At 37.5% G+C, this 13,020-nt stretch overlaps 1 protein-coding gene across 1 annotated transcript in view; it reads left to right on the top strand.

Annotated features, from left to right (window-relative positions):
• DARS1 (aspartyl-tRNA synthetase 1) overlaps nucleotides 1-13,020 on the top strand; it is a 42,280-nt gene that overhangs the window by 5,066 nt on the left and 24,194 nt on the right. The window contains exons 3-4 of the mRNA XM_084265762.1: nucleotides 2,208-2,300; nucleotides 7,223-7,325. Of these exons, the coding sequence (XP_084121888.1) occupies nucleotides 2,208-2,300; nucleotides 7,223-7,325 (196 nt within the window). The remainder of the gene's footprint in view (nucleotides 1-2,207; nucleotides 2,301-7,222; nucleotides 7,326-13,020) is intronic.

Genomic DNA, 13,020 nt, shown 5'->3' on the forward strand with positions numbered 1-13,020 from the left:
GGAAACATTGATGTAACAGTTGCTACATCTAGATCTTTTCAGTAGAGCACATTGATAGGACCAGGGGAGTGGGCATACACAGAAACACATAAGGTTCCCTCTGAATGTCAGGAAACACTTTTTTTACTGGGAGGGTGACCAAGCACTGGCACAGGTTGCCCAGGGAGATTGTGGGGTCTCTCTCTGTGGAGACAGTAAAAAGCTGTCAGAATATGGTCTTGAAGAACTGGATATAGGTGGCCCTGCTTGACCTCCAGAGGTTCCTTCCATCCTCAGCCATGCTGTGATTCTTTGATGTGCTTTTGGAAAAAAATGACTTTGTGTTGTCTCTTTTTGGATATTATTTTTGGATAGTTTCTAATTATTAATACTATATAAAAATGTTAAAGGTGTCTTGTTTAGTCCTAAGAAAACATGAACCATTATTTATCCAAAAGACTTTAAAAATATTTATCTAATGCAATGGTTCCCGAAGAACTAAGGATCCATAAAAAGGGTGACACCTCATTCTGGTTTTATGCTTGTGTCTGGAAAATGTTTTACATTTCTAACAATACAATTTAAAGGTGACTGAGGTAATTTTAACTGTCTGAATATCAAACTCTTAAAAATACTAAAGCTTAGAGGTAGTGTTGATTGCATGTTTGCAGTAGGAACTTTATTCCCCCTTCTCCAGTGCATGCACTCACACACACACAATCAATATATGTGAGTCAATTTCTTAGCACATTTATCTGTGCACTTTCATTTTCTTCTGGTTTTGACATGTTTGTGAAGAAAAAAACCTATTTTGTCCTGAACATAAGCAAATAAACATATTCACCCCCCCAAATTTGCAGTGCAGGATAACAGGATTGCAGGGCAAGCTGTGACTGGTATTCAGAGACAAAGGGAAGAGGTCCAGAATGACAGATGGTAACCTGGGGTAGGGAAACTTTGGAAAAGTTCTGGCAGGAAAGCTCTAGGGTGGAAGTATCTTAGCAAATTTAATGGTATTTTGAAACAAGGGAGAAGTCTGTGATGAAAGGCTTGTGTTACATATTGTGGAATCACAAGGTATCTTGAGTTGGAAGAGACCCATAAGGATCAGTATCTCCCCTGAAGATTTGTTGTGTGTCTAATAAGCAGTGGTTTTAACTGCATACGAACTGTAAATAAGCGTAGTTGTTGGTGGAGGTTGGATGCAGTGATGGGTAGACCCTCTGATTTGTAGATACTGTAAAAGAAGTGTTTGAGACCATGAAAAAATACCTTTGGCCAAAGATCTATGGAAAAATAACAGCTGAACAAGTACATTTCAAGGAAGGGTGGCATGCAGCCAGCATACTGGCAGTTCATAATGGTTGCGTACAATTTTTCAAGTCTTGAATTATTGAAAAGTATTTTCCTTGGTAATTTTTACTTTTTTCCTTTACTGTCCAAAAAACTGTCTTTTCCAAACCATGCATTCCTGTTGGTATTTAGCTTGTTTGGGCACATAGGGTTTGAAGAGTTATTTCTGATGAAACTTGGCTCCTACAACAACAGCAGTGCTTGATGAGGTTGCTGAAGAGATTCTCTCATATTGTAAGAGAGAAATTTTTTTTAAATTTTATGGATTTTACACAGTAATACTCTTTTTGCTCCTAAATGCTGTTGTTTTTATAAAAATAAATATTTTGATTTCTAATGCACATTCATTTGTTGTTCATTTCTCTATTTTAAATAATTTTTTTTTGCTATTCACTCTACTTATGTAGATGTTTCGTCATGTCACCTCTGAGCCTTTGTTTTGCTGTGTCCAACATACCAACTTTCAAGTTGCACAGTGGAGCAGGGCAGACTTTCCTTAGCTAGCAGAAATTCAGACTGTTATGTGCAGGTAGTACAGTGCAGCACAGGGAAGTCCTATCAAAAACAGCGTGGTCATGATGGGTTCTGTCACCTATGAACCACAGTAAGTCTTGCTTTTGGTTTAGTGCAGTTTGACCTTGCTGTATAAGCTAAACAGTGAGCTTGATCCAATTTAAAAATACTTGATCAACTACAGTACACTGAGAAAGGAAATGTGATCTTGTGTGTTTTCAGTACATCTACTACACTGTGGATACAAAAAATGTTTCAGATTTACTTCAAATTTTAGCAATTATAGAAAATGCATTTAGAGTTTAATGTGAAAAATATTTTGCTTCAAAAAACCCAAAACTTTTGTTTTCTCTCTAATTCAGATAGAGTTTTGATTCGAATAAAAGACTTGACAGTGGAGAAGGCTGATGAAGTGGTTTGGGTTCGTGGCAGAATACATACAAGCAGAGCTAAAGGTAAGATGCTTTTCCAGGGTTTTTATTTTTATTTCTTCATGTTGTTAGTATAACCTGAATGTTTATTTTGGCTTCATGTCCTGTTAGATAAGTCTTGCATACAAGAAAACTTTGCCACCTCGTTATACGCTGTTCACTGAGTGTTCACTTCGACCAATTATTTTCTTTCCATCTCTCTTTTCCCAAGGGGGAAAAGGAAGTTTTGTCTTTAGCTGAGTAGAAGTTGGGTATTACTATCCCATTATAATAAAAGTGAATTTTGGTTTTATCATATTACTAAACAATGTGTTAGCGGTTGTAAAAAATAGGAATTTTAAAATATTGTAGTAATTCTCCTTTGGGTGTTAACAATTTTGAGATAAAACTCCTACAAGCTTCTACTGTAAAATGTACTTTTATTATAACTGTATCATTTTCCAGACAGGCTGCCTTTACTCTGCTGCACGTGAATATTTTCACTGCACCTTTTCCTAAACAGGAAACAAAAATCTGTGTTAAAATTTCAGAATTATTATTGTCCATTACTGGTATTTGATTTATTCATTTGAACTTAAAATAATAAACATCATCTTTCTTTAATAAGACAAAGGGAAAATCCTCTTACAGGTTCTCAGAAGCGTGGGCTGTCATACTTGGCCTTCTGACAGCCCTATTTCTTCCCTGGAATCAGAAGTTCTCTCTGGAGATTGGTTTGCCATATGCAAACTTAAATAGGCTTTGGCCTTTTCAGTTGACATCAAATGCTGACAACTGTTACACTGGTTTCAGTTGTGTTTGGCAGCTCTGTAGTGAGATATAAATACCCTGTCTTACCAAGGCTTGAAAGAAAAGAGCAGAAGGAAATTCTTTTCACAAATAAAATTTAGCAGTAGTCTTAGAATTGGGAATAATGTGAATTAGGAGTGAGAAAGCAGTACAGGTTACTATCATAGATACTGATTCATGTATCTTCTTGAGGCTTTGTTGTGTTAAAATATGTCCCTCTTAAATGAGTGTCAGTACTACAGTCACTTAAAATAAGAAACTGCATGTAAGTATATGCATGCAGTGCACATTTTAATTTGTAATATAATCTTTAATTTTATGGAGTCCTCTGTGATTTCCTCAGTAGTTCTCTACCATGGTCTGCTCTGGAAGTGTCTCTCTTTGCTATGTATAGAAAGGGGCAGACCCAAAGCTGTGATAGCCTTGGTCATTACAAGTTGAAGTTATTCAGACAGGAGACACTCTACCTAATTTAAATGTTAGTATACAACTAAGCATATCTTTAACTTTTGCAAAAGTAGGAAGAGTTCAGACTATTAACAGAATTTATTCTACTAGAGACAGGTGTCTATATGCAGACCTTTAAGAGCATGTGAAGTTCAATGGTTGGTTACATCTTGCACGACATAGGCATTTACTTCAATTGGAGTAACACATATGTAACGTGGCAATATTAACTTAGAAGCTATTTGTCATCCTTCACCTTTGACCTCAGGAAAGACTGTTTTTTTTCATGAAAAACAGTGCTTATTTTCAAAACTCTTTAACCCAACCTGAAGAATGAAAGCAAAAGGGAGTTGATTAAGGGCATGAAGTGTTCTCAATTTCTTGATTGTGCTTCTTGTTCTGTCTTAGTCTGACAACACAGAACAATTCTGACATTCAGGGAATGCTGCTAGGGAATGCCATATGCTTGTTTACTTAAGCTTTGGGAGAAAGAATCTTACAGAAAAGCAAATGTTTAAGAGTAAAAAATAATATTAGCCTTTCCCACACACATCGTGGTGCAATTCCTACCACTTTGGAAAGGAAAGTCTTGCAGGAAACAGGAAAATCTTGCACAAAAATAGCTTTAGTTTTTCTCAGAAGCTCAAATTTGACTCCTAAATAACCAACATATTGTTTATTTAACTCTGTCTAGTTCTGGCTCATAAACAACAAAAAAATAAAAGGATGTGAACAACTGCAGAATCCAGCTGTCCTGTATAGAAAAGCCACTTATGATGTCTCATGGAAATTAACTGAAGAATGGGGTGTTGGGAATTTCTGTGGGTTGTACTAAAATTAAAGTGGTTGGGGCCCTGTGGTTTTTATTGTAGATTGAATAAATGTTATTTCTGGCCTTATTTTAAAGCCAGCCTAAGCTAGTGATCACGTTTATCATTGAAAAGCATTTGGGAAATCAGTCTGGGTTCTGCCACGCAAATGGGACTTGGGCAGTATGTTAGATCTGAACTTGGTTTTAGATTATGAATGCAAAGGTTTGTAAAACATTAGAAATGGTATGTCTGAAAATAAGAGTACCACCAAGAATGGGACCATATTTTATAACAAACTATGAAAAGTTCTCTCTTTGCTGACAGATGTTTGTAACTAGCAACGTATTAATTTATATGATCAAGCATTTTATTATTCTTCATACAAATGCCTTCCTTACATCCTTTTCTCTCATTAGGTCTTGTGTCATTTGGAAAAAATTGGAAAATGCTTTCCTGTTTGGTTTTGCATGCTTACTTTTGACAGGATTCATGGTGTGGTTGTCTTCTATTATTTGCTCAGCGACTAAGTTCCCTGCATTAGACTAAGTGAGACCTTTTTAGCCAAGTTTCTTTGAAACTGAATCTGTTACACATTGTATTAACAGTATTGGTTTGGTTTATAGAAACTTAGAGTAATTTACTGTTGGGTGTGAGTAAAGTTGGTCTTATCCTTTTCACTTAAATAGCATGTAAATATTTTGGAACACATGGAGAACATACTGTAATCCCATTTTTTTTCTCACTGGTGCTTCCTTTTTTTCATCTCTTCATATGAAGAGGTATCTAATCATGAGCTAGATTTGATTATGGCTTGTCTTTTTGATACTTTGTATTTCACGCCCTCAGCTCCTACAATCTTTGTAACTGTGAGATTTTAACTATTCCTATCAGTGAGGTTTGTTTGATCACTTATCTTCTGTGTGATTAGAAATGGGCTTATTCTACAAAACATCCTCTTTCCTCGTGAAGACAATTACTATTATTCATGACAAAAGGAGTCCTCTTACAATGCAGATATTGTTCAGACTTCTAGTGTTTGGAATTAAATACAGCTGCCAAAATTTTTTGCTTCTGATTAGTGTGATAGCAGGTCCCTCCACTTATTTCACTTTTCTCCTCAATTATTTGCTGGTTGAGTGACATTGTGGCTGTCTTAAGCTGTGTATATTTTGTTTGGACACTTAATACATCATTGCTTAAACTTCAGTCATATTTTGCAGAATTATTTGTGACAGAAATCATGGAAGCAAATACTGTTTTCTAGGAAATACTGTATCAAACCACACTGTAAGAAATACTGAGTTGACAGTAATTGAGGAGTAAACATGGTCCTGCAATTGAGGAGTACATGGTCCTGCAAATGGGTCAGGGCAATCCTGAGCACAATGTCAGGCTGGACAGAAAACGGTTTGAGAGCAGCCCTGAGGAGAAGGACTTGGGGTTGTTGGTGGATGAGAAGTTCAGTGTGACTCAGTAATGTGCACTTGCATCCCAGAAAGCCAACTGTGGCCTTGTGCTGCAGCAAAAGCAGCATGATTTGACCAGCAGGTTGAGGGAGGGATTTCTCCCCCTCTGCTCTGGTCTGGTAAGACACCCCCACCCCCCGCAGTACTGCACCCAGATATGGGGTCCCCTGTACAAGAAAGACATAGAGCTTTTGGAGCAAGTCCAGAGGAGGCCATGAAGATGATCATTGGGCTGGAGCACCTCTCATATGAAGACCGGCTGTGAGAGTTGGGCTTGTTCAGCCTGGAGAAGAGAGGGCTCTGGGGAGACCTATTGCAGCCTTCTAGTTCTTCAACTGGTCTGCAAGAAAGCTGGCAAAGGACTGTTAATCAGGGAGTGTAGTGACAGGACAAGGAGAAGAGGCCATAGGATGAAGGAATCTAGATTTAGATTAGACATTAGGAAGAAATTCTTCTCTGTGAGGGTGGTGAGGTCCTGGCACAGGTTGCCCAGAGAAGCTGTGGATACCCCATCCCTGGAAGCACTCAAGGCCAGGTTGGATGGGGCTTTGGGCAACTTGGTCTAGTGAGGGCTGTCCTTGCTGATAGCAGGGATTTGGAACTAGATGAGGTCCATTCTAGCCCAAACCATTCTGTGATTCTCTATGTGATGAGAAATATTAAATTATTGTAACTGTTGGCTAAACAGTTTAGAAAGAGATTTGTTTAATTGGAAATACCCATTTTAAAAGTCAACAAAGTGCATTATGTTCTTTGTAAATTACTTTGAATTCCTCTTAACTTCTTTTTCACTAAGCTGTTCATGAATAAATGGCTCGTACAGGAATTTTTACTTGGGCCTTTTAGGTTCTTGTCATTCAGCAGAATCAATACTCCTTTTGTTCCCCTTCATTCTCAATGCGTGCTGTATTATAGAATGAACATTGTTGGTTTAGTCCCTGTGGTGCAAAACCAAGTCTGTTTCTCTGAACAGCTTTGTAAAGCTTTAATTTGAGAAGATGAGAAAAAAGTTAAAATAGTGTATACTTGAAGTAGTTGTGAGCAAAGCAACAGGGCAAGTTATGATTTGCTTATTTCAGTTGAAGAATAATAAATATTTTAAAAGTTATGATTTCTAGGTTTTTGTTTTTTCTAGATATTATTTGTCTTGGAAGGCTTATTGTTATTTCTAGAAAACATTAATTCACATGTTTATAGATGTAAGGTGCAATTACTTGCTTTATCTCAATGTTTGGGGGGTGTATATGCAGAGCTGACTAGTTTGGTGTAGGTATTGGGAGGGGACAGCAAGGGAGAGAGACAGACACATACACACACACACTCCTGCCAAAAGCTCAGCTTAATATTAAAGTAGTAAAGCATTTTTTCTCATTCACAAAGACCTCAAGTAACTTGTCCTTAATACACCTGTGTTGTTTTTCTTTGTATTCAGGGAAGCAGTGTTTCTTAGTCCTGCGTCAGCAGCAGTTTAATATCCAGGCTCTTGTGGCTGTGGGACAGCATGCAAGCAAGCAGATGGTAAAGTTTGCTGCCAAGTAAGTAAGCAATTATATCCTGTTGTCAGAGTAAACAATGGTGGGAACCAGGACTCCCAGGGGTTGGGACCATTTTCACACATTAACATCAATGCTTCGTTTGTTTTAAAATGTAGTTATTTAAATTGTCAGCTCACTATTGCGTTGAATACATTACACTGACAAAAGATAAAATAGGGAACAGGCTTGAAATTTATTCTGAACTGCTGAAGCAGCATTCTCTCGCCATAGACAACCCACATTTACTTTCAAGCTGGCTAACAAAAAGTCTGGCAAGCTGAGCTTAGTGGGGCACTTCATTTTGTGTCTGGCATATATGTGTGTCTGCATATGTTCAGGGTTTTTCTTTTACAGGATACACAGTGTAGTGCTATGTTTTATAGCTAGAACTGATGTGAATAAATTCCATATTGCAAGTGGCTTATTGGGTAGAAGAAATTAAGGTAGCTTCTGTGCACTGAATTAATCTTACACCTTCTCAATGGTACTGGAATGCTTAGTGAGTGATTTAAGTTACTTTTAAATACTTGGGGTGGGAGTAATAGTTAAACTTGCCAATTAAACAAGTGTTTGTTGCAGCAATTTAAATTTAGTTATTTGGTTTGGTTTGTTCTTGAAGATTCAAAAATCACCATCCCCTGCTACTTGCCCCAAGATTGTGCTTTCACATTGCCCAGTACTAAATATGCTTGCATGACAAACATGTTTTTATAGTAGAGCTTTTAATCATGTATCTCTACTTGTTCACAAATAGGAATGTGGATCAATTCGGTGCAATAATATGCTTAACATGTGGCACTTGAGTTGCTTCTGTCTGGTTCTTGGCACTACTCTCGTGCCTGGGAAGGGAGCCCCCACTAATTAGCTGCAGAAGTGCTACAGCCTTCAACCTTCAATATGTCAGGGAGAGGAGGGATTCATGACAGTATAGACTTCCAGAAGCCAAGTTAAGAAGGTTTGGATAATGCTTCTGCTGAGGAGGTTCAAGGAAACAGGAAAACAGAACCAGCAGTGTTTGTTGTTTGGCGGTGCTTAGCATTGACAGTGCCAATGTGAAGCATGCTGTTTACAGGTGTTTATGAGCCAAAGTGAAGGGTTCTGTTTCTTCATGAGATACTTTGTTCTCTCCAGTGCTTAGAATCTTTGAAAAGAATTAAGTGTATAATCTACTCGTTCCCTGATTCATCTCCTCCTAACCTGCCAGCAGTCTGCCTATGCTCTCTCAATGAACTTGTGCTGCAGAGCAGTGAAACTGCTCTTAGAGTTGTGATGCTGTCTCCTGTTCTCCATTTCTTTCCAACATCTCTTTTTCAGTTTTCTTCATGATTCTTTCCTCCCCAACTGTATTTCTTAGGTTTCCTGAGTGGCAGAGTGGTTAGGAGCTGATGAGAGTTTGTCCTTAATCTTTTCTTCCATGTGGTGACTCTGCCACTTGAAAGTCTTCTGTGACCTTTTTTGCTTAAATTCACTCATTAATCTTCTTTTACTTTTGGTAGTTTTCTGTCAGGTTAGTGATTTAAACCACTAGGTTATGGAGGTCTGGAGCTAACAAGGAGTGGTACATGGTGGAAAAGGGTGTCTGGAGAGTAGAGGGGAAAGCTCCTTCCTCTTCTGAAAGCAGTGAGCTGTTAAATCAGATAGAACTTCATCCTTAGGTTCTTTCCAACTCTCTGTCACGTCCTCATTTGTCTTGATGCAACAGACCTGATTTCCTCTGAGTAGCCAGACCCATGATGTGGGTCCTGTGTTTTGACTTTTCACTCTGCTCTTTTTGTGATAGCATTTGCTAGCTAAGTTCTATAGCCTCTCTAATTTATAGCATGCCTGTTTTACTCATTATTTGAGAGTTTGTTTAGTGGATATTTACATACTTACCATCATGTGCTTTGAATGATAGAACTTCCTCTGCTGCCGCCTTCTGGGTTTGCTTTCATCTTCTTAACACCATCAGTGCAGTAACCCTCTCATGATTCCTTCCCACCAGTGAACCTATTTTATTAATATCCTGCCATGCTCTCACTTTTTCCAGTGGTTTATCTTCCGGTGGCCTCATGTCCTCCAGAGGCTGCTGCTGTTCCCTGACTTCCCAGTGCACTTGTGGCCACTGTGTCAGTAGCACCAGGAGCACAGCAGCAGTACCTGCCTTTTCTGCACTCGCTTCCCTGCCAGTTCTCACCTGCTTTGGAACTGTGACGTTACCACTACCTGATGAGGCTGGTCTTAGATCTCTAAACATAACTAAACCATTGCTTTGCCTTTCTCAGTGTCCATCTTCTCTTCTTTCCTGCACATTAAATGAGGAAACACACATTTCTAGAAGAAAACAGTTAACTTAAATACCTTACATTTCAGTTACATTTTAAAACTAAACTTTTTCACTGGTAGTACCTAAACTTTATTTTTCATGTGCTACTTTCTCATAATTTGACACTAGCTCCAAAAATTTATTGAGAATAGTTTGTGGAATTCCACATCTTGAATTTTTAATGAGAACTGATTAAATCATGAGCTTTTTTTTTTTTTTTCAATTTTTCATAAATAATAAACAAACCAGTTCCTCTTTTAGATATTGGTACATAGAAACCAAGAACTTTCATAACCTTCTGTGGTCTAGCAAAATTCATATAATAATTATCTCCGTTGTCGTAAGAATGTGAGTTCTTAGTGAAAGATACTTAAGACTGGTTTAACTCAGTTTTACAAAGACAAACTGTGAAAAGTTTCTAGTTGAACTTTTAAATAGTACATAGCCAACAATGAAAAGCCAGTTGAGATGTTGGATTGGCAGCTGTGGAGTTCTTCTGGTTTCTTTCATCAGTAAAAAAATAAATCAGTGTAGTTCTGCGAGGGATGCTGTATAAGAGAAAAAAAGAATTGTCTCTGGCAGCCAGCAGAGGTGCCAAGTGGTGCAATTTATAATTTATCAACCTGTTCTTTTTTTATACAGCATTGGGTGTGACCAGTTTTGGTTTTCTTTCTCTTTTTTTTTTTGTCCTATATCAGCATTGAGCCTCCCGCCCCCCCTGCCCTTTGTACCACCGCCAAATGGTATGATAGAGCGGTTGGGAGAGGTGGTTAACAGATTCTAATTTAGGCCCAAACAATGTGCCTTCACTCAGGAAGTAACTTGATGGCTCTTTATAGTAGACTCGAGAATGAAAATGTAGTAAAAAGAGGGAGGAAGATGTGTAAACCTGTGTGAACATACATCACAATGCAGAAAAAAGTACATTAGTTAGCTGGATAAATTGATAATACCAGGAAAACTGCTGGATATTGGAGGAACATTTTCTGTTCTAGTTTACTTTTTGAATTGGTGATCTGGAAGAAAATTTCAAATTGCAGATGTTAAGTTTGCTCGTGACACAAATGGTAAATGAGGGGTTAGGAGTATATAGTAACCAGGGTTCATTCAGAATAATAATTTTGAGGCTCTTCGGTGTAAATTTGTACCTTTGTGATCATTAGTTCAGATGTTTTGTGTGTGTTCAGGCTTAGTATGTAAGCAAGTAAGTGATGAGATCTGTGGGATCATGATAGATAACTGACTGAACAGGAGTCCATGCAGTTCTCTTGCCTACTGTGCTAGGAGATCTCTTTGAGTTTTGAAGAGGACTAACATACCAGTAACATGTGCCAGTCATTAGACCACTTCTGGAATATTCTGTCCAGTTTTGTTGTCTTTGGTTCTGAATATATGTTAAATTGAAAGAGGTTAGTGATGAAGTTGCAAGATGAAATGATGTGGTGAGGCAAATCTGCCTTCCTCTGAGACTAAAGAAAACTCTCTACTGTATCCAAGAGAAATTAGTAAATAAGTTAAATCCCAGTTTGCTGGTACTGATGTCAGAAGATTTTCTGCCAATGGAGGGTTCTTCACCGTGCAGATACAAAGGTGTGGCAAGATGCAGTGAACTGCAGAGGGTGAAGCAAGGTAAATTTGAAAGGGAAATAAAGTGGATTTTTTTTTTCAGTGAAAATGATTAAAAATGCATAGTGGATTTTGTTACTTAAAATGAATAAAGAATAAAGGCTTTCTTTTTTTCACCGCAGAAGATAGCCAGGTTAATCCAGGTGTTAGAATGTAGGTATAGGGAAGAGATTATTATGTGTTTAGAATGAAGAGAGTAAGTGCTTACTTGGCCTTTGTGTGTGCAATGTCAATCAGCTCCCCTTTCAGAGGGCTAAATGTGTACTTACTGTATTTGTGCAGACAGTATTACAGTTGCTGTTGTTGAGTATGAAATGTGTACTTTCAATTGTTTACAAAGTGAACCCTTTTATTCCAAATAAACTCTCTTGCCTTCAGCTTTCACTAACATTCAGATGGATGGCTGATTATTATGGTCTATGACAATAATATGTTTTTAGATGCAGTAATGTATTAATATAATAATTTGTGTAGTTTGCTTATAGAAAAGAAACCAAGAAAATGTCTGAGGAAGGATAGATACTTCCCCAACTACAACATTCTTTAAACATTTAAAGCCTGTAAATAACTGTTACCAATTCTTCAGACTTTTGATCAAGAAAATGTTGATTGTGATTCACTTAGGGAGGCCTGCATGGGGTTCAGCTTGCAACATGAAGCTGTTGATGAAAGATGTTGTCATACAGAGTGCAATAATGCAATCTTGTGGTTAAAAGAGAAAGTCTTGGCTAATAGATGTGCAGATAATTAAGAGGGACATAAGGCATCCAGTGGACATTTTAGTGATTATAGTTACTTGTAAAGAAGCAGTTTGTTATACTGAGGAATTTTTTAGCATTGAACTATATGAATCTATTACTAAAATAGATTCTTTAAGGATGGAACAATATAGAAATATCTCTATTTTCTTAATGCATTGTGTGTCCTAATTTAGTTTCTAGTCCTTTCTAATATTAATTATATTTTTAATTACATAATTGTTGTCTTTAATGGGAATTGTGATGGCATTAGCATGCTTTTCTGCTACTTGTTCACTTTCTTTGGTGTGGGGTTTTTTGTTATCAAGGGGAATGTTGTTAGAAAAATCACCTAGTGCTGCTGCTGCCGAGAATGCTTTGCAGCAGTTACCAGCATTTAACTGAAGTGTCTTACTTCTTGTAACTTTAACTGAAACTCCCATTTCAGTAACATTCATGAAGTTACCTGTTGGGATCAAAGCAGCACTTTGTAGGCATCTGTAGTTTACATTGATGCACTGTGTTAGGGATTTCAGATTTTTCTAGTGCCAGATCTTGCTGAGTATGGTTCAGACAGAACTCAAAATGTGACCTTCTGCTTCCATACCAGATTAGATATGTAGTCTGAATAAGTAAAAGCATGCTTTCTAACTATCAAATGAAAGTTCAGAGTAGATGATGAACATTTGTAAATACTAAGATGGTCATATGCAATGAAAAACTCAGTAGTGCTTTTGTGTGCCCAGGTAATTACGTGCATATTTGGATGCAGAGGTCTACATGGGTAGGAACTAAGTCAAAATACATCCTAAAAATTATAGCAAGTTTAATGACTAAAGGATCTTACAGTTCTAAAGTGCGTTTCAGACTAAGAAAGACAGTTTTAATTGCAACTCCAGTTTAGAGACAGAGAGAGAAAGAGCACATTGAATCATAAGTATGAAGCTTTAAAGTTCTGTTATGCAAGTTTGCAAAGCAATGTTACAATTACAATGATGTAAAGTCAGTTTGTTCCTGTATTTTTAAA

This window comes from Gallinula chloropus (genome assembly GCF_964237585.1).
Source record: "Gallinula chloropus genome assembly, chromosome: 5".
Classification (NCBI taxonomy): domain Eukaryota; kingdom Metazoa; phylum Chordata; class Aves; order Gruiformes; family Rallidae; genus Gallinula; species Gallinula chloropus.